This window comes from Mytilus galloprovincialis, chromosome 13, assembly GCF_965363235.1.
Source record: "Mytilus galloprovincialis chromosome 13, xbMytGall1.hap1.1, whole genome shotgun sequence".
Taxonomy (NCBI): domain Eukaryota; kingdom Metazoa; phylum Mollusca; class Bivalvia; order Mytilida; family Mytilidae; genus Mytilus; species Mytilus galloprovincialis.
In genome coordinates this window covers 38,196,681-38,224,065 of record NC_134850.1, presented here as the reverse complement: position 1 = coordinate 38,224,065, position 27,385 = coordinate 38,196,681, and the positions used below count along the sequence as shown (strand labels likewise).

The 27,385-nt window shown below is 30.6% G+C and overlaps 1 protein-coding gene across 1 annotated transcript in view; it reads right to left on the bottom strand.

Annotated features, from left to right (window-relative positions):
- LOC143057494 (uncharacterized) overlaps positions 1-27,099 on the bottom strand; it is a 51,203-nt gene extending 24,104 nt beyond the window's left edge. Inside the window, exons 1-30 of the mRNA XM_076230802.1 lie at positions 26,844-27,099; positions 26,075-26,248; positions 25,643-25,793; positions 25,020-25,160; positions 23,486-23,637; positions 22,993-23,131; positions 22,162-22,377; positions 21,284-21,350; positions 20,740-20,903; positions 18,438-18,565; positions 15,647-15,794; positions 14,914-15,165; positions 13,382-13,424; positions 12,905-13,059; positions 12,522-12,613; positions 12,138-12,180; positions 11,361-11,597; positions 10,417-10,471; positions 9,444-9,607; positions 8,338-8,511; positions 7,769-7,981; positions 7,159-7,204; positions 6,732-6,895; positions 5,413-5,586; positions 4,536-4,745; positions 2,923-2,965; positions 2,355-2,515; positions 1,926-2,102; positions 776-985; positions 136-178 (exon numbers count right to left, since the gene is read on the bottom strand). Of these exons, the coding sequence (XP_076086917.1) occupies positions 136-178; positions 776-985; positions 1,926-2,102; positions 2,355-2,515; positions 2,923-2,965; positions 4,536-4,745; positions 5,413-5,586; positions 6,732-6,895; positions 7,159-7,204; positions 7,769-7,981; positions 8,338-8,511; positions 9,444-9,607; positions 10,417-10,471; positions 11,361-11,597; positions 12,138-12,180; positions 12,522-12,613; positions 12,905-13,059; positions 13,382-13,424; positions 14,914-15,165; positions 15,647-15,794; positions 18,438-18,565; positions 20,740-20,903; positions 21,284-21,350; positions 22,162-22,377; positions 22,993-23,131; positions 23,486-23,637; positions 25,020-25,160; positions 25,643-25,793; positions 26,075-26,143 (4,031 nt within the window). The 5' untranslated portion in view covers positions 26,144-26,248; positions 26,844-27,099. The remainder of the gene's footprint in view (positions 1-135; positions 179-775; positions 986-1,925; positions 2,103-2,354; positions 2,516-2,922; positions 2,966-4,535; positions 4,746-5,412; positions 5,587-6,731; positions 6,896-7,158; positions 7,205-7,768; positions 7,982-8,337; positions 8,512-9,443; positions 9,608-10,416; positions 10,472-11,360; positions 11,598-12,137; positions 12,181-12,521; positions 12,614-12,904; positions 13,060-13,381; positions 13,425-14,913; positions 15,166-15,646; positions 15,795-18,437; positions 18,566-20,739; positions 20,904-21,283; positions 21,351-22,161; positions 22,378-22,992; positions 23,132-23,485; positions 23,638-25,019; positions 25,161-25,642; positions 25,794-26,074; positions 26,249-26,843) is intronic.
- Positions 27,100-27,385: the final 286 nt, after the last annotated feature.

Below are 27,385 nucleotides of genomic sequence, written 5' to 3'. Positions count from 1 at the left end.
CTTAATTCAACAAAATAGAAACTTTAAAATATGTTCATTTTCTATACTCAATTAAATTCTTATCGTTCACTTAAGGATATGAGGTCAATTTACATTCAATAAATTCTACCCACTATAGCATTGTCTTCAAATTACCTTAGTTTAATAACATTCAGCAGACTAAATGTTTCTTCAGTTCCTAAAAGATGAGAAGTAAAATATCAGTTTGCTAAAATGATTTTGTTAAAAAGAGATTAATTTTCAAAGTTCATGGGCTATAAGTTAATGGAATCCTATCTTATTGTTGTCCTTCATACTTAATAATTATTAAATATGTTTTCAAGACAATTATGCATTTACAGTAAAAGTACCTTGTGCCAAATCTCTCAATAAACCTACAGGAACAAATTAATCACCTTCTATTTACTTTTCCAATTATGTTTAGATCTTACAGCAAAATGCATTGAGTTTGTAAGTAAAGGTAATATATTTGGTTAGGTTACTTGCTTAGCTGAATCTTTGAAGTTGTTGTTAGGTAAGGTATACTACCCTCCTTTAAAAGTAGACTAGTTATACCCAATGACATAAAAATGTGGTCAACACTTTTAAATAACCTGTTACAAGTATATTTTATGTGTACTACATTTTGTGTTATTTCTACATATGCAGAAAAATTATTGCAGATATTCCTTAAATATCATTGTATTTATCCTTCGGTATTGCATTATATTTTCTTGATGCCACCTCATGTATCATAAAAGCTAAGATATATTGATATCCATCAAATATCACTTACCCCATTTGTAATTAAAGAGTGGGATTTCAAGATGCCTTTTTTCAATCCCAAAAGACAACTTCAAATTACAGCCATCAATATCTGCATACACTGTGAATGATTTCCTGATTTTCCCAACCTCTACACAGCAAGTTACTCCTGTACAGTGGGCAGACAAAACACAGCTTATGGTACTGTGTATCTTAGGTAAAGATAAAGACAGTGGACATGCTGAAATTTAGAAGAAAGAAGAGATTAAGTAAATGATTTTCAATATTACTGAGAATACCATCAATGAACTCATTTAAACTACCTATAAACAAATGTGCCTGTATTGACCACGCAAAATTTTAATGCTTCTGTTCAGATTTCAAATAGAGCATAATTTTCCAAATAAAGATCTAGTGGTTTAAATTCTGTAAACCTGGTGAACTAATGTGTCAAAGCCTTTTAAATACATGACCTGCTTACAAAAGGTGTCTTCAAAAATGAGGAAAAAAATCACAACCATTTATTTCATAATTGCAGGCAGACAATCTAAATGTGCTTGCAATCCTACATTGGATTTTTAGGAATCTTGGTTAAAACTCTTTGTTTTTTAAATTTTGTAAATGACCAAGATCAAAAGTGTGGAAAATAGGAAAATGTTCCAATACTTTTTTACATACCAGGTTATTGGGTAGATATCTCATTGGCAATAATAGCTCACATTTATGTTATACATATTTCCATAAAAATATAATGATTCATAGAGAAACAAGAATGTGTCCTAAGTACACGAATGCCCCACTCGCACTATCATTTTCTATGTTCAGTGGACCGTGAAATTGGGGTAAAATCTCTAATTTGGCATTAAAATTAGAAAGATCATATCATAGGGAACATGTGTACCAAGTTTGAAGTCGATTGGACTTCAACTTCATCAAAAACTACCTCAACCAAAAACTTAAACCTGAAGCGGGACAGACGGACGAACGGACGAATGAACGAACGAACGGACGGACGGACGGACGGACGCACAGACCAGAAAACATAATGCCCCTCTACTATCGTAGGTGGGGCATAAAAATATTGCATCTTTTCCCATTGACTGTGTCCAAGGTAAGACCAAATGCATAATAAAAATACAATCAAAGGAATAAATAAATCATGAATTATTGAAAAACATTACCTGTAGTATTCCATCCATTAACAGCACCTTTATATGGCGTTTCATCCCTGTGACATGATTTTTCATTTAGGAAGGATTTTATACCAACATACTCCATCAGTTCATCTGCAAGTGCTGATGTTAAACTTTTACCAATTTGAAGTCCTTTATTTTCAATCCATTCAAACAAAGAAGTATCTTCAAAATATAAAATAAATATCATTTTTGCAGAATTCTTTTAAATTAACTTCTGTTAAAATCTATTTACTATATGAGTATGGTATGTTTTTTTTATAAACCATTGTCATTAAAATCTTTTTGACTTTCTGTTATCATTTGGCTATTTTATTACCAAATTCATTAAATGATACAATGGAACACATAAAACAAAATCTTTTTTACTCCAAACAAATTTCAGAATAAGGCATTTATTAAAACATGAAAGCATACTTCCTGACTTAAAGCCCATATCTAGATCACATAATGGTTGAGGAATCAGTTGATCTTTAAACAACGTTAGAGTTGGATTACACACATTTTTCTCAAGACAAACACTGAATTCCAAATCTACTATGAATTTCTTTTGATCGGAAAGCTTCTGTATTCTGAATCTGTAAAAAAATAAAATCTTATGAATAGTTACAGAAATGCACAAATTATCATTGGGGTTTGAATTGATGGATATTATCAACAGTTTTTTTAAACACAACTTTATTAACCCTTAATAAAATAGAACTTTCCAAAACTCAGTAAAATTAGGTCTGATTAGTGCTTTTATGGTAGAACATGTACAAAAAAGACAAACTATAGAATGAATGATGTGGACTTGAGAATAAAAGTTATTTTTTTTCAAATTAAATGAAAAGTATGTTGGCCAATCAAGAAATTTTCACCAACTGCACAAGTCTCTGGATTTATAATCTGTGAGTTTATTCATATATATATATATATGCATTTACATTTAAGTATATTTGTCCAATGTTAATATACTAATACATAAATATTGAATGTGACTTACTTTATTCTAAATATTTCCTGTAATCTTTCTTCCTTGACCTCACCTTTTTAAAAACAAGAACAATAAAATTATCCTAATTACCATTCACCCAAAACAATATTTGCAAAAAAAACAACTTTTGAAAATTACTTTGGATTTATTATTATTTGTTGGATACCAATTTTTGTGTTTTTCCGTGGGTACAGGTGAACCACGAATTCAAAGGATCAACAAATTACACAAGGAGTTCGTCCAGTAAGACCCTTTTTTGACCCCCAAATATAGCAGTTTTACAAAATTATTAAAATTTAAAATTTTAGCTATTTATCGGAAAGTTGAATACTTCTGCTACATAAATATGGGTTGTTTTTTACAATACATTGCACACATATCGGGTACAACCATTATTAAGTCATGCTAAATTACTGAAATCTTCACAATTTTAGCATTTGAGTTAAATTTAAGACAGTTTCTGGCTAAAATGGAAGTGGCCACATTCGTGTTCAATCTTAATATTCAAATATAAGTTGTATTTGGTGATAATACATAACATCTATAAAGGATGAGAGTGAACATGGATGCGGCCACTTTCATTTTTGACAAACACCATCTGAAAAGTGACATATCATGGCATATATGATAGATTTTTCATATTAAAGCTTTAATTTTGGCGTCTTTAATGACAAAATCAGTTCAAATCTTTCCCATTAACTAATTGAATCGATGGAAGTAGACACTTAAGAGTTAAAAAAGTGTTCAAAATTTTTCATCAGATGAACCTAAAATTTGAGGCCAAATTTGACTTTACCGGACCTACTGCTATATAGGCTCTGTATGCAGAGATTGGCAAAACCATGAAATCAAATATCCACGAAAATGCTTGTTTTCCTCAATCCACAAAAATTGATATCCACGAAAATAAATGAATCCACAGTATGTAATAGACGTATTTACACTTGTATGCAAATTTGTCCGCATTACCTAAAATCACACAGGTTCCCGTAAACTCTGACATCATAATTCAAAACATTTGACAAAACAATTAAAAAGTGATCGCTTGACATCAAAAGGTGATTCAAAGTTGATATAAGGTCACATTCAGAGGCAAAATACAGCTAAATACCAAAAGTGTAAATACGTTTATAAAGATATTAGATCTAAATTAACAAATTTGAGATTCAAGATGCATACTATGTTTATTTCCATATATGACATTGAATTATAACTGCTGCTTATATTTACACTTCAGGAGTACTCAAGTTGACTCAACTCTTTTGTGAGATTTTTCTTTACTGGTCAAATTCAGTTTCTGTCTAGTACTGTTGACCATTGTTTCTACTTTTGCCTTAATGATTGAACCCTCGATTATTCTTTCAATTTGTGTTTTTATCACCAACTGGTATCTTCTTTATTTGTTACTTAATAAGAAAACAGAAATCTGTAATAAATTAAGCGTAGTTTTTGATACTTTCTAGTATCAGAAATTAAAATTCTACTGTAATCGTAACCTGTTCTTGTCATATTCTCAAGTATTGCGGTGAAAAAAGCAACCGCAACATAATGTCTATATGTAAAAATTTATTTGAAAATCTGGCAATGGTGCCAAATACATTAAAATTTAATACATGACTTACCCCAAGTATAATCAAAGAAATTAATTTCAAACTCTAGTGTTTCTATTCTGCCTCTTATCTGGTAATTACAGGTATCTATGTATAAGTTTATGTTCAGTGACAAATCCAGGTAGTCAAAGTTGTAACAACAATCTATTCCTGTACAGTAATCTGGCATATAGCACACAAGGGACTCTGGCAATTCTGGTAACGTTGTTACTGCTGGACAATCTATTTCAAACAAGATAATGCAATTTTATGAATCTGTTTTCTACGTATTCTTATACATGTGTTACTGAGTTCACATGATTTTCAATTATCCTTGATATTATTCTATTATATTAAGGTGGTACCTAACACTACAGGGAGATAACTCTGTAAAGTCAGCTAAACGTTTTAATTATATTGTGTTGTAAACATAATATTAAGCTTCTCAATGATCAAAATTGGTGTTTGTCAAATTGCTATATAACCAGTGTAATTTTTCTGACAAAACGGTTGGTTCTAATTTTTTTTAATTTTTACATTTTTGTCAAAAGGTCAAAGTAAATACTTTGTCAAAATTTTAAGAAAATTAAACGAGCCAAATTAATTTTAGTTAAGGTGTTGGGTACCACCTTAAAAGTGGATAATTATTGTAATGCAGCATATTTTCATGTATGTACAAAGCACTGAAATATACTCAGGCTTTAAAATATGCTAGTAGATATTTGAAGCCTGGCAGTATGAGTATGATTCAAACTGGAGAAAAAAAAATCATCTTCAATTTTATTCATAGGCTAAAGCTTACACTCTTCCCATTTTAAATTTTTCAAAGAATATCTGAAAAAGTCAATTGCATCTTAAAATTTGTCTAAATGAATTTGATATGGTCAACATATAATATTATATCATTTACCATTTTTCCATCCACGTGTTGAAAGAGAGTATAAATCATCTCCATGACTACATGGTGGAGACTTTAGCAGAGTGTCCAATCCAAGCTGCTGTAGCAGAATTCTAATGAAAGAAGGCTGAATGTGATCAGTTATATTAACTCCTAAGTTGTCAGCCCAATTGGTTAATGAGAAATCTGTAATAAAAATAAAAGACATTCCTAATTTTAGATTTTCTTATAGTTGGGAATTTGATGTTAAGGTGGTACCCAACACTTTCACTAAAATTAATTTGACTCGTTTAATTTTCATAAAATTTTGACAAAGTATTTACTTTGACACTTTGACAAAAATATATCATTTTGTCAGAAATATTACACTGGTTATATAGCAATTTGACAAACACTAATTTCGATCATTGAGAAGCTTAATATTCCCTTAACAACACAACGTAATTAAAACGTTAAGCTGATTTTACAGAGTTATCTCCCTGTAATGTTAGGTACCACCTATAACAACTCCTACTGTGGATACATTATTTTTTTTGGGGTACCAATTTTTAGAGGTTTCTTAGGAACAGATGAACGACGAATTCAAATATTAATTGAATGACGAATTTTCTGTGAAACTTGTATGCAGAGATTGCTGGCAAAACCATGAAATCAAATATCCAGGAAAATTCAATTTTTCATGAATCCACAGAACTTGATACCCACAAAGATAAATAAATCCACACCAAAGCATTTAAAAAAAGTCAAATAAACTAAATCTAAAAACTTTTATAACAATAAATTGCCGTAGAATTTTAACTATAAGCAAATATGGTAACATATCTACTTGATTGCAAAATGGGAAAAGAGGTTAATATAAATGAAACGATAATCAAGCTATTGACCTTCACATTTGATCTCAAAATAAGCATATCCCATGTTCAAGATTTGGACCAATTCTGCTTAATATCAGGAGCAAGTTTTAAATGTGATTTTTTTTTTTATCTTAGTGAAACATTTTTACAATCTTCGCAATACCAAAATGCAAAGCAGTCTCCTTTTAATAGATATAGAAAGATGTGGTGTGAGTGCCAATGAGACAACTTTCCATCTCCTTTTAATGTCCATTTCATTTGCTCAATATTGATTTACTTTAAAAACTATTCATTAGAATTTACCGAAATCTACAAAACACTATAAATTCATTTACCAGTTTTAATTTGTTAATTTCATTGACAAAAAAGTTGTTCAGTGACATTTAAAAAGGTCTAATTTTTAAAGGTATCATGTCAAAGGACCCATTATATTCACTGATCAAATATACAGCATTGTATATAGTAACACATACTTACCTTTCAGATCAATAACAGCATCAATGTCGCAAACAAGTTGGGGGATCTCTGTATTGTCAAATACTTTCATATCTAGGACACAGTTAGATTTATCATTTAAACAGACTTTAACAGCTAAATCCAAAATTAGTTTCTTCAAATTCGGTGGCTTCTTAATAGAAAATCTGAAAAAATAATTTAGTAAATTAATGAAACAATTATAATTTAAAAGTTTAAAAATTATCATATCTGAATGGTTAGTAATATTTTCTGTGTCTACATGCTTCTTATACATTTGTTTATGATGTATTTAGTTATGAAAACTATTTTTAATATGAAAAATTTTGATGTAAATTAATATCCAAGGTCAAAAAAGTATAGGCAGTGGAATAAAACATTCATCTTCCCTGGTTCAGGGAAAAATGTATAATATACTGTTATCACTTACTCAAATACAATTACATCTTGTGCTAAGGATATTCTTTCTGTCTTTCCTTAAAGAGAAAGCATATATACTGAGTTAAGACTTTGCAAAATGAAGGCTATAGAATGAACTAATAAGAAGCTCACAATGATGAAGATCAGGGGTTCATGCAAAAATATAATTTACTTAAGATACCAGCACTTATATGAAAATAAGATTGGGTAATTTTGATTAATTTATCAATATCCCTGGTTTAACTGGGTTTCAAGTTTAAATCTAACATTAAGATTAGAATCGCAACATTTAAGGTGGCACCCAACACTTTCACTAAAATTAATTTGGCTCGTTAATTTTCATAAAATTTTGACACAGTATTTACTTTGACCCTTTCTCAAAAATATAGAAATTTCAAAAATTTTGAACCAACCATTTTATCAGAAAAATTACACTGGTTATATAGCAGTTTGACTAACACCAATTTTGAACACTGAGAAGCTTAATATTCCCTTTACAACACAACATAATTAAAACGTTTAGCTGACTTTACAGAGTTATCTCCCTGTAGTGTTAGGTTCCACCTTAATAAACTCAAAATTGAAATATTAATCCAAATTAAACTTGTATAATGTCTTACCCCATTCATAGTTAAACAATGATTTTGTCACATTTACTGTATTGATTCCATAAGATATCTTGTAGTCACAAGGATCCAGCACAAAGAATGGTCTGACTGTCAAACCAAAGAAAGGTATATTGGCACAGCAATCAATTCCAGTGCATGACTCTGTTATGTGGCAGGCTATCTGGTCTCCCAAATCTGGACGATTAAACATACTCAGTGGACATTCTAAAAGTAAAAAGAATATTTCAAACTTAAAGTTTATACATGTATTTAATTTCTTTGTCATGTTAAATTTTGAGCCCTTATAATGCAACTTCTTTTTTCTTTTACTAATTCCCATGAAAAGCGACAACAGAGGAAAATCATAATAAAATGAAAGCTGTGATATATTCAAATTAAAATACTTTTTTATATAAAATATCAATAATCCAATCTCTAATCCAATGTTCTACAAAAAATATCCATGTGCTGTAATACTGTTGTCAGTTTGGCTTTACATACAGTTAGTATAGATAGACAAATGAACAAAGTTATGACTATATGGACAAATGAACTTTGAAACAATGTAAGTTAAAACATACCACTGTTCCATCCCTGAACACTAGGTGAATAAGGAGCTCTTTCAACATCACACTTAGGACCACTGAAGAATTCAGAAAGGTGTAACTGTTCAAGGATAAAATTGACTGCAGCATCTTTTAATCCTTGGTTAATATCAAGGTTCACTTCATCTAACCAATTTGTCACAGAGAAATCTATAAATATATAAAAAGAATACTTTATTCAAACTAAAGCTTTTTTTGACCGCAAATAAAAAAGAAGAGAAAAAGCAAACTTTTCAATTGAATAAAGGACAAGGTTCACTTATGGCAAAAAATGGCCTAAAATATCAACTTTATCATAAAATACCAAAAAGGTCTCAAATTGTTTCGTAAATGGGTCTATTTCAAAAGTCTAAATGCTAAATATATCAGTTCTTTTCATAAGAGTACATAATATTATCCAAAGTAAGCCCATTTTGGACATTTTGTCAAAATATGATGATTTTGTGTATTTTTCAGACCTAAAAGCTTTAGATCATAGCTCGATAATTTGTAAAGGAAAGTGCCAGAAAAAATAATCTTGTCTTAATAGTATTATCAAAGTATTTCTAAATGAAATTTGGAATATTTTGGCCCAATCTAAAAAACATAAAAAAATCAGGGCCAATTTTAACCCTTCGTGAACCTTCTCCTTTAATAGCTATTGTCCACTTTGGACTTCAATTAATGCATAAGAGATATTTAAACTTTGCCTATCAAACACAATCATTCACTAATTAATTCTTTTGTACAAAAAAAATATTTTCTGTACAAAAAAAGAAACTTTTTAGATGATAATACATGTACAAATTCAAATAAAGTACCCTCAAACTGTGTAGAAAAAACTTTCAAAAGCAGACTACAAAATTGTTATTCTTGTCTACACCACATTATATATGATGAATTTGAAACTGCATGCATACTGCCCATATCCTTTGTTTTTCTATTGCATCATAAACAAACCTTATAATTATCTTCTTGCATAACATATTTGTCTTTGCACTAACTTTCCATAACTTTCTAAGCACTATTCCAAATCTTTTGTTTTACATTTAATTTTTTTACCTTTTGAATATTATATAATTAATAACACATAAAACATATACCTGTGCCTGTAAAATTTCTGGAGCAGATTGGAATTTCATGCTGGTTTAAAACTGGAAAACCATTTTCTGGGAAACAATACACTTGATCATCCATTGGAAAACATATATCTATCTTCAGATCTATAACATATCCTCTTCCTTCATCAAGCTTATCTATTTTGTATCTTTAAATATATAGATTAAAAATTAAGCCTGTAAATTTCATTATCCATCTAAGGAAATGTGGCCCGAGAGTTAAGAAAATGCAATGATCACCCAACTATCATACACATTCAGCATCATATGAGATAAAACAATGAGAACGGTTCTAAAGTGTTTAATATAATAAAAAAAAAATTCAGCCAGTACAAACGGTGTTGATATTTATTTTCCTAATATATAATCTTACTCCCACTTTTTTGTTGTTATGCAGTCCTTCAAATAATACATTTTTCAATCATATCTTAGTTACAGTTGACTTCTTTTAAGAACCTTATCAAATATAACAAAGGGCAATAATTTGAGAACATTATTTGTTGATTAATATATTACATTTTGAGACACATACTACAATGATTCTTTGATGAAAATAATATATTTTTTATTGTAAATAATACCCTTTATTCTAGAATTATTCATTTTTTCACTACATTGCTATTTTGTGCATTTTTCCTTTGATCTTTTTTCGTGATAATTTTTCATATCATGCTACTCTTTTGAGATGGAAAATTATCGCTAGAAACTAAGCCGGTACGTGGCGTTGCTAACGAAATTGACATGAAATTGACAACGTCGTCATAAGAAAAATAGCGATAAACAGATTATCATTGGTCATCTCAACTTGATTGCCTTTCTCGTTTGAGCCGGGACTTCTCGCTTTCACCGTCCCAGCTCAAGCGAGAAAATGAATCTCTTTGAGATGATCAACGATAATCTATAATTATAGCTAAATGTACAAGTCAAATCATTTTTCCTTTGTTAGAAATAATCTTACCTTATGGTAATAGGAGCAACATCCCCATTTCCTATTTCTAACTTATTTTCTATACCTATATTCAAATATAAATGAATTTGTATTAACATTGAAAGCAGTTCTTATATCAAATAAGTTGTAGTATGTTAATATAAACAAGATATTTTTTTTCAATAGGTTTATACAAATATCCTGTAAATTCAGGAAGAACATGATACATTTAAGGCCTTTTTGTAATATTTTCTATACAATTTAGAGTTAATCCAGAATAAATTGTATGGGGGAGGGGTCAGAAGGCACTTTCATTTAAATTTGATGGGGGATGGTTATTCTAAGAAAACATTTAAAGGAAATATGATATCCAATTAAAATTCATGAATGGTGGGGTCAAATAAAAAGTACCTTCAGACCCCCCCCCCCCCCCAAAAAAAAAAAACTTACATTTAGTTTTGGAACATTGGAACAGCATTTACTTATTCCTCATGCTGGAAACTTATTTGAAAACTTAACAAGCTTTGGTATTTAGAGCATAAGAAATATATTATTGTTCCTATATAAAATCATGTTTATTGTCATACCAGTTGAGTGTAATAATAATTATTTTACCTCCTACTTCTATACATTTCTAGGAATATTATTGGTTCAAAGCAATCGTTTCATATTATGTTAGTAGGAAGGGCTTATTTAAAAACACAGTTAGTAGTGATGTTACATCCCTTTATTAAAACAACACAGTGTTGAGGTAAAATCTAAAAGATTTCATCGGACGAAGAAATTGATAAACTGATAAATTCCATTTAGGGATTTGAGCTTAGCTCTTACCCCATATGGAATTTACTGACCCCATATATATTGTATTAGGTCAATAGCACACTGTGTAACAAATAATAACCCACATCTCTTTGTTAACATATGAAAAATTAATCTATTCTAATGTAAGTTTTAAAAGCAGTGAATTAACTTACCCCAGTCATACTCAAGCAAAACCATCTTATGGTAGTATGATCCAAAACTAATCTCAATTTCAAAATCACAAGGACTTAAATTAAATCCAAATGGAATATTGTATGCAACATCATCTCCATTAAACGGAAGCTTGAATTTCAATCCTAAACAGCAACTAAGTCCTAAACAACTGTCTGTTAGTTGACACTGAACTATGTCTCCCAATGAATTTGGTATTTGTAATGTGTTGGTACACTCTACAATGAAAAAGTAATAATGTTTATATTTATAACTAATTGTACTAGAGTTTCAAAGAGCCTGTGTTGCTCAACTGCATTTTCGACAATTACTGTTTTGATCACAAGAGTGCACATGCTGAAATGTTCATTTAAATTTATAGTGATACAGTTAATATGACTTTATTTTATGTTAAAGTCTTAAAGATAATGGTTTTACAACAAGCACATAAACTTAACCTTTTTAAATCCATTGCTATTTTGAGTTTCTATCTATCTATTATAAATACAGGATAAAAGATAAAAAAAAAAAAAAAAAAAATGACAAAGATGTCATTATACAGCAATAACTCCGATAATAAATTGACTGATGATTAGGGTAGAGGTAAGCTTATAGTATATCTTGTCTTCCTGATCATGTTTGCTCCCTATTTATTGAAGTTTATATAATATAATAGTCCAATCCCTCAGAACTTTGTTGTATTGAATTCCAAACATACATCAATTTATGGAGTTTAGTATTTATATCTTAAAAGTTTTCCTCCAAAATTTAAAAATTACCTTTTCCAGATTCCAATAGTTGACAGGTGTCTGTAAAAATATCCTAAAATTAAAGTCAAAATTGTGTATAGTTTTTCATTATTTATAATTCAAGACAGATAGAAATTCCCTTTTAGAAATCCTCCCTTCCAAGCAGTTGTTTGAATTTGCCAAAATCTGGATTGAAAAACTGTTACATATTTTTAAAAAATCACACAAGAAATTCAAAAACGCAAAAGATAATTTAAATATATATATACTTTTTGAACTTTCTTGTATGGGGTATAAGAACTGTGCTGTTATTTTGACAAATTTTTTTTCTTACTCCTTAAGCAAGTTATTGTCATGTGTACAAATGCTTGATAATTTTAGTCCTTGTAAAACTGAAGTTGTAATTATACTAACCTCAATTCCTAGCTTTCTTAAAATAATATTAAAAGCTCCTGCAGTAAGACTTCCACCAATAGCCTCCACCATATCAGAAATAGAATCCCCTCCTGAAAATTAAAGAGAGCTTAAATCTCAATATACATATTTATTTATCAAAATGTGTAGGAAATGTGTAAATAATGAAGGAAAATTTCTAAAGTAAAGATTCATGAATAACACACATTTTTTGCAAGAGAACAAAGATTTAACTAGTTTTTATCAGTGGAATTATAATAGAATACCCATTGCTTTATTCGATTAGCAATTTTCAACAATGAAAATTATCTCAATTAAAACTAATAATTCACATGCCAAAAATATACTGTAAACTGCTTTGATAAATTTACTTTGATACTAACCAGGCCATGTAAAGTTTTCATTGCATATTGGTATTGGAATTTCTAAATCCTGAATGAACATCATATCATCAAGAATACAACTTCCTTCTATACATAACTTCATTCCAAAATCTACTACAAACACTTTATTTTCATCATTTTTGTCTATTCTGCCCCTGTAAACAAGTCATCAAATTATTGTCAAAACTGTACTTTTTAGATATACAGTTACAATTTTCCATTTATAATGAATGATAAAAAACTAATAGAATAAAATTAAGGAGGGTATATGATGAGACCAATTATAAAACACCTATTAAAAAAAGCAATAGGCAGTAACTTCAATGACAAAATATAGCTATATATAGGAATGGACAAAGAAATACAGGTCAAGATGAAAGCATAAAGGATGACAATAACTCATTATTGGGCTATTTTGGCTATAAAGTAATAAAAAAAAATAAGTTTAAACAAAAATAAAGAAATGTGTATACTTACAAAATATGAATATCATCTGTTATTTGATATCTTTCCACTTGACCTGTAATTAGATAATGTTCAATATCATACTATCAAACAGTTCAGTTATATGCAGGATACCAAAGTAGGGAAAAAAACCCATCCATATTAGTCAACTTGCATAGCTTGCACATGTATCCTATAAAATAGACCCCTACCACTTAAAAACATCATTATACTAGAACAAAATGCAAACTTAATCTATAACTAGTCTTGGGGTGCAAACTTGATCTATAATTTGTCATGGTTAAAACTATATAACAAATATCAAATCAATATCTTCAAGCAAGATGACTAAAAGTGTGAAAAACTGATTACTTGCATAATTTTTTGAAGTCCAAGAACCATGATTCTGCACAAAATCACCAAACTGAAACAAAATTCAAACTTGATCTGAAACTGGTCATGATAAAACTATAGACCAAATATCAAATCAAAATCTTTATTCCAATAGAAAAAAGAAGAAATATGATTTACCAGACTGACAGAAGGACAGACAGACACAGACTGAGTGCAAACCTAAAGTCGATCCACGCATCTCTTTAAACTTTGTCAGTCGGTAACTAATAAAGAAGGAGGAAGCTTAATATCTTTTACTGTAGTTTTAGGCCTTGGCTCATATTTAAATTTAAATGAAAGGTTCAGTGATTAAGGCTATTTTTGGCAGATTTTGTAGCCTTACATTAGATGCATGAAGTTTGAAGCCACAAGACAACTATGTAAGATGTACACAATTAAAAACTAGATGTGTCAAGGCGACACGAATGGCCCCGTCCCAAAAAGTTGAAAAATCTGTCAAAGTCCAAAGCCCGTAATTCCAGCAAAAATTAGCAGAGCGGATCGAAACTGAAACTTGATCTGTAACTCATTATGGTTAACTCACATATCAAAAAATCAGCCTAATATCTGAAGCCGTTTAGAAAAAAAGTTTGTATAATTGTGATTTTCAACAATTTCTCAAAGTCCAGATCCGTAATCGGCAAAAATTAGTGAAGCAGAACGAAACTTAAACTTGATCTGTTACTCATCATGGTTAACTCACATACCAAAAATCATCCCAATATCTGAAGACGTTTAGAAAAAAAGTCCATATAACTGTGATTTTCAACAATTTCTCAAAGTCCAAAGCCCGTAATTTCAGCAAAACTTAGTGCAGCGGAACAAAACTTTAACTAGATCTGTAACTCATCATGGTTAACTCACATACCAAAAATATGCCCTATATATGAAGGCGTTTAGAAAAAAACTCTGTATAATGGTTTGTTGCAGAATGATGGAATGACAGAATTACAGAATTACGAAAATTACGGAATTACGGAATTACGAAATTTCGGAAGGACGGACAAGGGTAAAACTATATGGCACCGACAACTTCATTGCGGAGCCATAAATAGTACCAATACCAATAGATGACAGATTATTGTCCTGTAAAAGGATGATGTTTGATTGATTTATCTAACTTTTCTGACAAAATAGTGTTTCGTCATCAATATCAAGAAAAAAATACTTACCCCAATTATATTTAATGAGTATAAATGACATTTCTAGTCCCTCAAATCCATATCTTAACACAAAGTTACAAAAATCTATTTCAATATGGGCATTGAAAGCTTTTGTAATGACTTCTCCAAAAACCTCAATAGAAAAATCAACACAAGCATCAATACGCTGACAGTCTGGAGACACAGAGTAGTACATATGTTCTTGTAGTATACTATTAGTGATTTCTGGCAAAGTCCAAGTTATCCCATCAAATTCACAAGCTAAAAAAATAAAAATAAATTAAATATATATATCAAGTTGAATAGTTTTTATCTGTTGGTAATTTCACATCAGAAAACCAGATGATCTAAATAACATATTAAACTCAACATAGATCAATGAATCATGACGTCTAAGAGTAAAGCTGATGATAGCCCACCTGTCCAAGAAGCTGTTGAGTGATGAATCTGAAAACGCATCACACAGTATAGTTGACTTATATAAACTCTGAAACCAAATTTCAGAAATCCTTATGATGTAATTCCTCAGAAAGATGTCATTTAAAATATTCATGGCATGGACAGACAGAGAGGTAAAAGAGTAAACCCGCATTTTTTTAATGCCATGGTATGTATGATAAGACAACAGGCAGATAAGATCTTTTATTATCCTAATCAGAATGATAAAGCTAGAATGAAAATAATATATTCTGAATCCAGTCTTTTTTCTGATGAATGTTTCATTTTACAGGAAAACACTTACATCTGTCATTGTCAATCAATAGTTGGACATTTTCTTCTCTTGTACCAGTTTCGTCAAGACCTCTAGCAGTCAGTTCATCCAATATTTGTGGATTTGTCATATTACTTGGTCTAGAACAAGGTTCAGTTGTCGTCAAGAAATCATTTATCTAAGTGAAAAAAATGTCATGAAGACATTAATTAATAGTTGAATTTTCTATCTATAATAAATGCTCTATGTTTTCATCTTGAAAAAATATTCAAATTAATTCATGTTCATATTTATATCTGGGCTTTAAAAATGCAACTTTCTAAAAGATTTTTTGTATATAATTTTGAAGCTAAACACAGTTCTTTACAATGTATGTCAGGTAGCAAACGAAAAAAAAGAAGAAAAAAAAGACACCTTTAGGCCACGGTTTTTTTAATTTGTTGGTTTATGGATTTTCCCAATGAAAAAGTCAGGTCGGTCGGTCGGGAATAAAAAGAAAAAAAAAATCTTTCAAGACAGAAAAATCAAAATATATATTTCAACTTTCTAACAATATGTTTGTTATGCTATTATGTTATCATTTCTTAAATTTTAGTTCGATGAAATATTATAGCTCAGCTGTCATAAACATCACATGACATTGTCTAATAGTTTCCCATAAAAAAAAGGGTGGTGCAAGGACAAAGATGAAATTAAATCGTCATTTCAAAAACAAGAAAAACAGATTCGCGTAGCTCTTAATCAATTCCAGAAAACTTGTTGAATAAGGCAGATTTTACAATAAGAAGGAAATATTGTTTTTTTGTGTCCATCAAAAAAGCAATTGCTGAAACTGTGAAACAGACTGTGTAATGGAGTAATGCATTATGGTATTGAATAAAATGTGTCTTTCTGAGTAAATAAAAATAAAAATTACTCTGTGTTTGTGTTTTTTGTTAGAATTAGAGGATTTTCAATTTCAAAATATTAATCATGGAATAGACATCATGACCTACTTTACTGACATCCAGCTTATTTGGAGTGGAATTTTGAAGTATTATTTATAAGTGGAGCCTAATAACATGGACTTCTATTTTAATAAAAAGTCTTCTTTTGTGTTTTAATCATAACTTTAAGGCAGATTTTTATTGGTAAAGGCTAAAAAAGGTAATTTAATAATATTGTTGCTAACGTCACGTCTTTTCCGTCCATTGTGGTATGTCACGATCGCAATTTTCTTAATGGTTCTCAGACAGCCCATTGTAGTTATTTTTATCCCGGGTTTTATAAATAATTGAAAATAGCAATCATATTAAATTTGGATGACGTAAGGGGTTCAAGGACTTGAGGAATCAATATCATTGGCTGTTTTATTTTTTGCGAACGTTACTGCTCGACGTTTCCGTCCAAATCAGTGTCACGTAAGCAACATATATTTAGATCTGTAACTCTCCTGTATAGGAGTTACGATATCGCCCTTTGCAGAAATAGATTTGGAGTCAGTTCCTTCACATGATGGGGAAGCAAAGAAGGTAAGTTGTATGTAATATCGTTACAAGAGGACCTTAAATGTATTCCGTCCACCAAAAAGACGTTCGCAACAAAATGTAATGTCATGATAGTAGATGTTGCTAATGTTACTATTACGAATTGGTTTCTTGTGTATTCATTTGATATAAAGTACACCTGCCAATGACATTCTGTATATTTAGAAATTCTAAACCAGACTGTACAATTTTATTACTCCAGGCGTATATTAAACATCACTGTGTGCATACATTTTAACTTTTAAAGATGTTGTTGCTCATGTGACATGTCCAAATGTCGCTAACGTTACTCATTTTTTGGTTTCTTGTGTATTCATTTGATATAAAGTACACCTGCAAATGACATTCTGTATATTTAGAAATTCTAAACCAGACTGTACAATTTTATTACTCCAGGCATATATTAAACATCACTGTGTGCATACATTTTAACTTTTAAAGATGTTGTTGCTCATGTGACATGTCCAAATGTCGCTAACGTTACTCATTTTTGTCTCTGTCACGTTAGCAACATAAAAGTAGGAGACAGAACACAATACTGTAAAATCTGCCATAATCATCTTCAAGCACGAAAACTGATAAAGAAAAAAATGTAAAAACGTTAACGAAAATATGTTTCAACACACGTGTCAAAAACGTAATAGACTCACCCACTGAACAAACGATAATATCGGGTTAATCTGTTGTCATGCATTCCCGTTTTTTTATCCAAATCGACGATACTTTTTTTATTAACTTTGAAACAAGAAAATTTCAAATGATTTGTTAATATTCAGTACTTTAACTTGATGTCTTGAACTTCCACCTGTCCACATTATGACAAGTCTATTTCTATGAGATGATGCATCTTACGGACTGATGACAAATAAGGGAAACAAACTTATTGTGTAATTGGTTTTAAACACAGGCTTCGTTCCGCAAAATTATTTGAGCAAATGACATTTCAAAGTCAGTTATAATAGATTTGTCTATTTTTAGAAACGTAAACTGGAAGTTTAATTTTTTCACAACAGAAAGTGTTATCAATTCTGTTAGTGATTAATGCATTTCATAAAAAAAATATTTTAATTATTTTTCAGGGATAATGCGTTTGTTAGGGTCGGCGGGAATAAAAAAGCATGAAAAGTCAATTTTATTTTTATTCTGGAAATCGGCAAAATCGGGTCGACGGATCCGTAAACCAACAAATTAAAAAATCCTGGCCTTAAAAATTAGATCAACATTTCAGTTTTATATGTCTTCAATTTATATTTGATTATTAACTTCTAAACCCACTGATAATGTAAATAATGTACCTGCTCTAAACCCAACTGTTCAATCAATTTGTCTTTTGTGGCTTTCAAACCTTCTTTAAGCAAAGTCTTTGTTTTCTCAGTAAATACCTCAAACATTTCAGTGGTATTGAATAAATCTTTATAATCAACTGAAGAATAAAAGCATAATACTCTTAATTTGAATAATTCAAGTAAAATTAAAATAATAATTTTAAAAGGAAGTTATTGAGTGATGAATCTGAAAATGAGGCATACATGTAGGTGTAACTGACTTATATTAACCCTGAAACTAAATTTTAGAAATCCTTTTAATGTAGTTGTTCAGAAAAATGTGACAAAAATTTTCAACTTTGATATCAAGTGTAAAATGCTGTAAGTGTTTGGTAAACAGGAAGTTGTTGAGCTGACTCATATTAACCCTGAAACCAAATTTCAAAAATCCTTATAATGAAGTTCCTGAGAAAATGTGGGTTACCAACTAGAGGCTCTCAAGAGCCTGTGTCGCTCACCTGTTACCTTATTTATTGATGTCGGCCATCTTGGTGGGTAGGCGGGGTCATTAGACACTTTTTTTAAATAGATACCCTAGAAATGATTGTTTTGTTCAATTTGGCCCATAGTTTTAGAAAAGAACATTTTTTTACAAGTTACAAAAATGACGATAAAGTTGTTCAATATTGACTATAAAGGACAATAACTCCTTAAGAGTTCTCTGACAATTTTGGTCATGTTGACTTATTTGTAGATCTTACTTTGCTGAACATTATTGCTGTTTACAGTTTATCTCTATCTATAATAGTATTCAAGATAATAACCAAAATCTGCAAAATTTCCTTAAAATTACCAATTTTATGGCAGTAACCCAACACTGGGTTGTAGGATTCATCTGAAAATTTGTTAGGGGATAGATCTTATTCTGATAGACATTTAAATCTTGACAAATTTGCCCTAAATGTCTTAGTTTCAAAGATATAAAGCAAAAACTGCATTTTTCCACTATGTTCTAATTTTAGCCTTGTCCGCCATTTTGTTTGGTAGGTGGGATCATTGGACACATTTTTTAAACTATGTATCACAATTATGATTCTGGCCAAGTAAGTTTAAATTTGGCCCAGTAGTTTCAGAGAGAAGAAGATTTTTGTACAAGTTACAAAAAATGACGATAAAGTTGTTAAAATTGACTATAAAGGGCAATAACTCCTTAAGGGGTTGACTGACAATTTTGGTCATGTTGACTTATTCGTAGGTCTTATTTTGCTGAACATTATTGCTGTTTATAGTTTATCTCTATCTATAACAGTATTCAAGATCATCATTAAATAACCAAAAACTGCAAAATTTCCTAAAAATTACTAATTCAGGGGCAGCAACCCAACAACAGGTTGTCCGATTCGTCTGAAAATTTCAGGGCAGATAGATCTTGACCTAATCAACATTTTTACCCATGTTAGATTTGCTCTAAATGCTTTGGTTATAAAGATATAAGCTAAAATATACATTTTACCCCTGTGTTCTATTTTTAGCCATGGCGGCCATCTTGGTTTGATGGCCAGGTCATTGGACACATTTTTTAAACTAAATACTCCAAGGATGAATGTGGCCAAGTTTGGTTAAATTTGGCACAGTGGTTTCAGAGGAGAAGATTTTTGTAAAAGTTTACGGACGCAGGACGCTGGACGACGGACGCCGGACGACGGACGCCAAGTGATGAGAAAAGCTCACTTGACCTTTCAGGTCAGGTGAGCTAAAAAGTGAAAAATAGGTCATTTAAGGGCAGTTACGTCTATCAAAAAGTCATTGTGACAGTTTTTGGTGTTAAAAGGATAAGAAGAGATATATGTTTTGAATATTTCTGCTACGATTTGATTTTATCTTTTTAGAACAGTTTTTAAAATAATAGACAAAACTTGCACCATACCACCTTATGTTCTACTTTTCGCAATGTCAGCATAGTCTGCACGGTTAGCCACTAGTTGGATGCCCCAAACTAGTAAAGTTTCACTTGGACTAGTAAGTTGTTTGGACCACTAATAAAAATGTCAGAATATTGGTCTTTGGACTAGAAGTTGAAAAAGATTTTGAGGCAGACTGCAACAGAGATCATTGGACATTTTTACTAAATAGCCCAATGATAATTGTGGACAAAGGTTATCTTAGTCCAGTAGTTTCAGAAAAGGAAGTTTTTGTACAAAAGTTAGCAGACCATGACAAAGGATGACAGAAAATTTATGCCAAGTGATGAGAAAGCTAACTTGACCTTTTTGGCCCAGTGAGCTAAAGTTGAAATGTTACAATTTTTATATACTTTCAAGTAATACGTTACCTTCAGGCCAAACAAATTCTCCTCCACCATCAAAAGACGGGAATGGTATTGTTGCATCTTTGAGGAAGTCAATTTCCACTAAACAATTATTGACATCATCAATACTACAAAATCCTAACCCAGCAGTCAAAGTGAAGGCTGCATCTACCAGTCTTATCTCCACACTAAAATTAGAAATTCAATTAGCAATCATTTCTCTTTTTTTGTCCAACATTATGTTATTCTGAAACCTCATTCTGACTGAAAAAAGCAACAACTACGTTTTAGTAAATTCAAACATTTATGCCATGCAACAAATCACATTAATAAACAGAAAAATAAAAACTCCAACATAGCCTTAAATATCAACGGAATTAATTTATTACAACTTGGTATACTCTAAGTATTGTACAACCCCAATAAAAACAAATACTTTATCAGTTTCTCACCTCTTCAAAACCTTTGGTATTAAACACAATATAATTATTACACAACTCTAGTTAGTATTATAATGTTGGATAACCAATGATGAGCTGAAGATTTATTGGTTCATTATCATATTTACCTAAGAATAATTTTGAACCCACCAGCAACATTGATTTCAATACCAGTATCTATATTTTCCTTAACACCTGAAATATATAAGATTTTATAGTGTAAGACTGGAACATGAATATACACAGCATTTGTATGAAATATTTTAAAACTACTTTGAAGACTCAGGATGATTTAGAGCTGAACATAGTTTATAGAATTCTGGACATATAATGTCTAATGTTGAAGACCATGTATTATTGATAAGATGTCCCTTCTTGTATTTTGTTTTTTTTGTGTCATTGGGGTGCTAAATTAAAAGAAATCTCATTCACACATATGAACCCAGCCGTATCATTGAACAGTACTGATTTTAAAACATAACAATAGGTTTAATCATTCAAATTGTGCACAGAGGTTGCAAGAATTTGCAAAAACAGATGTATGAGTTATAGAGATAGGATTGAACAAGAATGTGTCCCAAGTACACTTGCACTATAATTTTCTATGTTCAGTGGACCGTGAAAGTTGGGTAAAAACTCTAATTTGGCATTAAAATTAGAAAGATCATATCATAGGGAACATGTGTACTAAGTTTCAAGTTGATTGGTCTTCAACTTCATAAAAAATTACCTTGGCCAGAAACTTTAACCTGAAGCAGGACGAATGAACAGACAGACGAACGGACCCACAGACCAGAAAACATAATGCCCCTCTACTATCGTAGGTGGGGCATAAAAAACTTTTAAAAAGCTAAAACATTTTCATAAATATTGACCATGCGAGGGCTGTATATATAGCCATTCAAGGATCGTTAAAAACTTCCATCATCACAAATAGATCCAATCTTTCGTTTCACTTACTTTCCAATTCTTAAACTGCATCATAATAAACTTAAATAACTATTACCATCACTCAATGATCCCCTTCCAAATGAAATTGTTTTCTTGAAATCATCAATTCCAAAATGAAAGTCCATCTTGTCAGGATCAAGTCTAGCATATACTTTGACAGATCGGAGGAACATAAACAGTTTGACGTTAATGCAGCATTCTATACCCAAACACATAGAATCAATAGTACAATACACATCTGACGGGAGCAAGGCTGATAGAAGTGGACATTCTGAAAATAAAAATAAACATTTCACATAATTTAATTCACATAAAGAATTGATTGTAGCGCTAGATACATAAATGAAAATTGTATTGGGATTTGGGAGACATAAAAAAAAAAACAAGAATGTGTCCATATATATTACATGGATGCCCATCAGCACTATCATTTTCTATGTTCAATGGACCTTGAAAATGGGGGAAAATCTCTAATTTAGCATTAAAATTAGAAAGATCATATCTTAGGAAAATGTGTACTAATTAAGTTTAAAGTTGATTGGACTTCAACTTCATCAAAAACTACCTCGACCAAAAACTTTAACCTGATGGGGGGTAGACAGACAGACGAACCGACAGCCAAATGGACAAACTGACAGACCCACAGACCAGAAAACATAATGCCCATAATTGGGGCATTAAAAAAATGTATTTGGTTATCGACAATAATAAAGGATACTTGTTATCCTAAAAATATTTGTTGCTTATTATATTTTTCATTTGTTAATATATTTTATTATAATAGGTTTTGGTATGCTATTAAATATTTAGACAAAATTATTTTTAGGAGGAACAGTATGTATATGGAGTAAGCAATTAAGTAGGGCAAAATATTACAAAAACATACTATTGCTATTTGTAAGAAGTCTTTTAATCATCTGATCTCTACTTCCACCTGTCTTTTGTCCTCGTTCTAATAATTCCTGGTCCAATTCATCATCAGTGGCTTGCATAGGGTTGAAACAAGGCTTATTATCTATTAATCTCTGTAGAAAAAATCAAAACATTATGTAAACCTTGGATAAAAGAATCTCAAACATTTAACAATGTAATGATGTTCTGGATGAAAGTAAGAGGTAATGGTTACTAGTACATGAGATTAATGTAGATAAGGTAAAAAAGTTACAAATGCATAGGACAAAGGAAGAATACATCACAATGGAATATTTCTACTGCAGCAAGAAGCAAACATATAATGTATCTAAATTATAGGTGTAATCATTTGAAAGAAGTGTTCATCATATAAAATTTGGTGGCCTTGTACTGTTTTCAGCTCTGGTCAGGTTGTTGTCTCTTTGACATATTCCTCATTTCCGTTCTAAATTTGATTAATACTTTACCTTGAATGTCTTAATAACATCTGCCAACTTTTCTTTTGATTCATGCATTCCAAGCTTGTCAAAAAAATTAATAATTGATCCTAGCTTTATCTTTTTTAACGAGAACTTTTTCATAAAACTGTCAGCTTTTTTCAGTAAAACACTGAATGCATCTACAAATAAAAAGTATAACCAAAGAAAACTTAAATTGAACTGCACTGTGGCTAAATAAAATGCAATGTCAGAAGTGTTGCTTAAATATGATATACTGCAATTATCTTTATGAAATACTGTGAAAGTACTTTTATTCGTGGGGTACCAATTTTTCGTGGTTTTCGTGGATGTTTTGATCCACGAATTTAAGTGTCCAACGAAATAAAACAACCAATGTCCAAATCGAGACATGGAAAGATCCCCATCGGTAGGTTTGACTATTGATCAATATGATCTAGAGAATATATTGAATAACGCCAAATCTGAGAATACTTTAATAGCAGTCACAGAACTACAACCACATGCAGGATTATACCCATTTAATCTTTAATAACCTAAACTGTTCAACTTTAGATCTTTAAATTCTCATAAAAAAGATTTTTGATTGATATGCTAGTATGATAAAGTGTTCATTTTATATCCTCCTAGTTCTCGTACATATTGGAAATAATAATTTCATGCTGGGCTTGATTTTGATAAGAATTATTTGACAATTCATGATACGTTTATAGCATTTGTTTATGTTAATGTTTTCTTTAGGTGACATATGTTTATGGCTTAATTAACACCTTTTGGTCTTAAATCTGTTGATCACTTTATCATGGGTTAATTAGTGTTATCACTACGATTTACACGGGTCAATGTTTACTTTGCAATTTCCTTCAATCCAGACTGTTTGTAACCTTTGTTTCTAAAGGCTTTAATTTTTCATTTTTTTTTTTAGAAAACTAAAATCCACGAATTTAAAAACCCACGAACATGTAAATAATGCTCAAACCACGAAAATTGATACCCACGAATTAAAGTCCTTTCACAGTACTCTTTTTATTTTAAAAAACTTGCTTTTTTTTATCAATCAAGATGCAAAAATCTTGATTATTTAATTCTTTTACTACATCGTGGAAAGATATATGTGTCAGGAACTGATGTCATTACTTTTTGATTTTTGAAAACCATCAGTTTCCAGATAAAACAGTAGCAAATAGATATAGGAAGATGTGGTGTGAGTGCCAATGAGACAACTCTCCATCCAAATAACAATTTATAAAAGTAAACCATTATAGGTCAATGTACAACCTTCAACATTAAGCCTTGGCTCACACCGAACAACAAGCTATAAAGGGCCCAAAAATTACTAGTGTAAAACCCTTCAAACAGGAAAACCAATGGTCTAATCTATATAGCAAAGCTTACTTTGTACTTTATGATTCATAAATAGTTTCTGCTTGAAAATTTGCTGCTCACAGCCACATTTAATTAAGAATCACAAGTATCTTAACTTGGTGAATAAAATCTTTCTTGACTTTTTTTTATTAATACTTTATTTGATTTAATTCTTTACCTTTTATATTAAATCCACCAGATCCTGAACCTCCACTTGATACACCATTACCACCCGACCAATCAAATTCTTTTGACCAGTCATCTCCTTTAGATTTAGGAAATTTTTCTGCTAGTTTTCCATAATAACTTTTACTATCATCTAAAATAAGAAAAAAACTTTCTTTATAATGGCAAATGAAATAATATACAAAGCATACAAATTATGATGAAAACAATGAACAAACTTTTAGATTTGAAATGACTGTTACCTGATAAATGAACTGGAAAACTAGCAAAATTTTCTAAATAACCAAAGGACCAAAGGTTCCAAAAAGCTAAAAGTAATTTAATGCACAAAACCAGTTTTGGGTCTGGGTTGTGCTAAAAGATCATTATGATAAATGCAACATTGATCAACTCAAAAATAATGTCCATAAAAAAAGTTATCAGTTTCTAAAACTCTTTCTTTAAAAGAATGATTTTTCATAGAATCAATATAAAATTGTTCAATTTGAACTCAATAATCTGGAAATCAAATATAATGACTCATGTAATATGTTTCGTGAAATTTCAGAATAATCTGTAGTGTATTCATATCAGATCGTCCTGAAAGACTGAAAAATAAAAACCAGATTAACATACCTTTGATTTGTTTAACATCTGTACCAGGAGGATCACCACTTAACTTTGGCATGGTTTCTTTTACAGCATTTTTGTTGAACAATTGAGGAGTCTTGTCTTTCAGTAATTTTCCAATTGAACCAACGACTGAACCGGCTCTAATAGTAAAGCCCTAAAATTAAAAAAAAAAAATTAAACTTCATATTTAATTTACACTTTATGTTCTAAAATCTGAATATTGAATCCAAAAAACTTCAAATTAAAATGATGCTTTGTTTATCTACTTCAAAAAATATGAAAATCTTTAAAGCCAATAGAGTTATAGAAGGATATGTAAATATATAACCTACAGACTGATAGATAATGTTAATTTTTAAACTGTTCACTTACTCATTGTTCTTGAATAAGAGAAATTGAACTTGAGGTTAAATATCATGACCACAACCAGCTTACCATGTAAACAAATCTAAAATCATCACATTTCTGAATCCAAGGCTGAAGTTCCACTCCTCTCTTTGTCATAAATCCTGTAGGGTCTACTGATCCTCCATCCTTAATGAAAACCACTTTTATATGATTTTCACATGCTGATTGAGTTGCCACTCCAATGGGTTCTCCTGCTGCAACCTGAAGTTTTCAAGAAAATGACACTTTAAAGCAATCCACTATGTAAATGGTGTACACACTTATTCATCTTTAAATTTCCATCAAATTTGTTACTTTTTATCAATATTAATTGCCAATATTTTAGCAATGTTGGTGTTGAGGCCCCTGGAAAAAGAATAATTTCTACCCCTAATGCAATTCATTGGAGGATTTCAAATACTATAGCTCACAATGCACAAAAACTGAAATTAACATTATCCAATTTAATAACCTTTATATGGTATTAATAATTTGGGAGGAATTCCATCCAGAGCTGAGCCTACTGGATCTCAAATCAGTTTTATCACTTGTAGCTATATGACAGCATACCACTCTAGATATATGATAAAACAAGTATGTGTCCATCATGCATGGATGCCATGCCTCACTCGCACTATCATTTCTACATTCAGTGGAATGTGATTGGGGTCAAAACTCTAATTTAATATTAAAATTAGAAAGATCTTATCATATTAGGGACTTTCACTACATCAAAAACTACCTTGACCAAAAACAAATGAATGGAGGTACAGAACAAAAAACATAATGTCCCTAGGTGGGGTATAAAAAAACATACTCTTTGTTCAATATATAATTCATCATCAGGATGTAGAATGTTACTGTTTGGTTTAATATTCTTTACAACTATATCAATATCTCTGACAAATCCACCAGAAGCTTTAATTATCACCTCATTTTCATTTTCAGAACGTCTTGCATATCCTGAAAATGGGGCTATGACCTGTAAAAGTAACAAACATTTCAATTTTAATAACTTTTTACATCAATAAAAAATACATTTTGCCTTGATCAAAGTTGATTAAAGGCTACTTGTAATACTTAGCATGACGGGTGCCACATGTGGAGCAGGATCTGCTTACCCTTTCTGAGCATCTGAGATCACCCCAAGTTTGTTGTGGGGTTCGTGTTGCCTAGTCTTTAGTTTTCTATGTTGTGTCTTCTGTACAATTATTTGTCTGTTTGTCTTTTTATTTTTAACCATGACATTGTCAGCTTATTTTCAATCCATGAGTTTGACTGTCCTTCTGGTATATTTCTTCCCTCTTTTTTAGCCTTTTTTTTTTTTTTTTTTTTGATTGTGGGCATACTTAGGAAAAT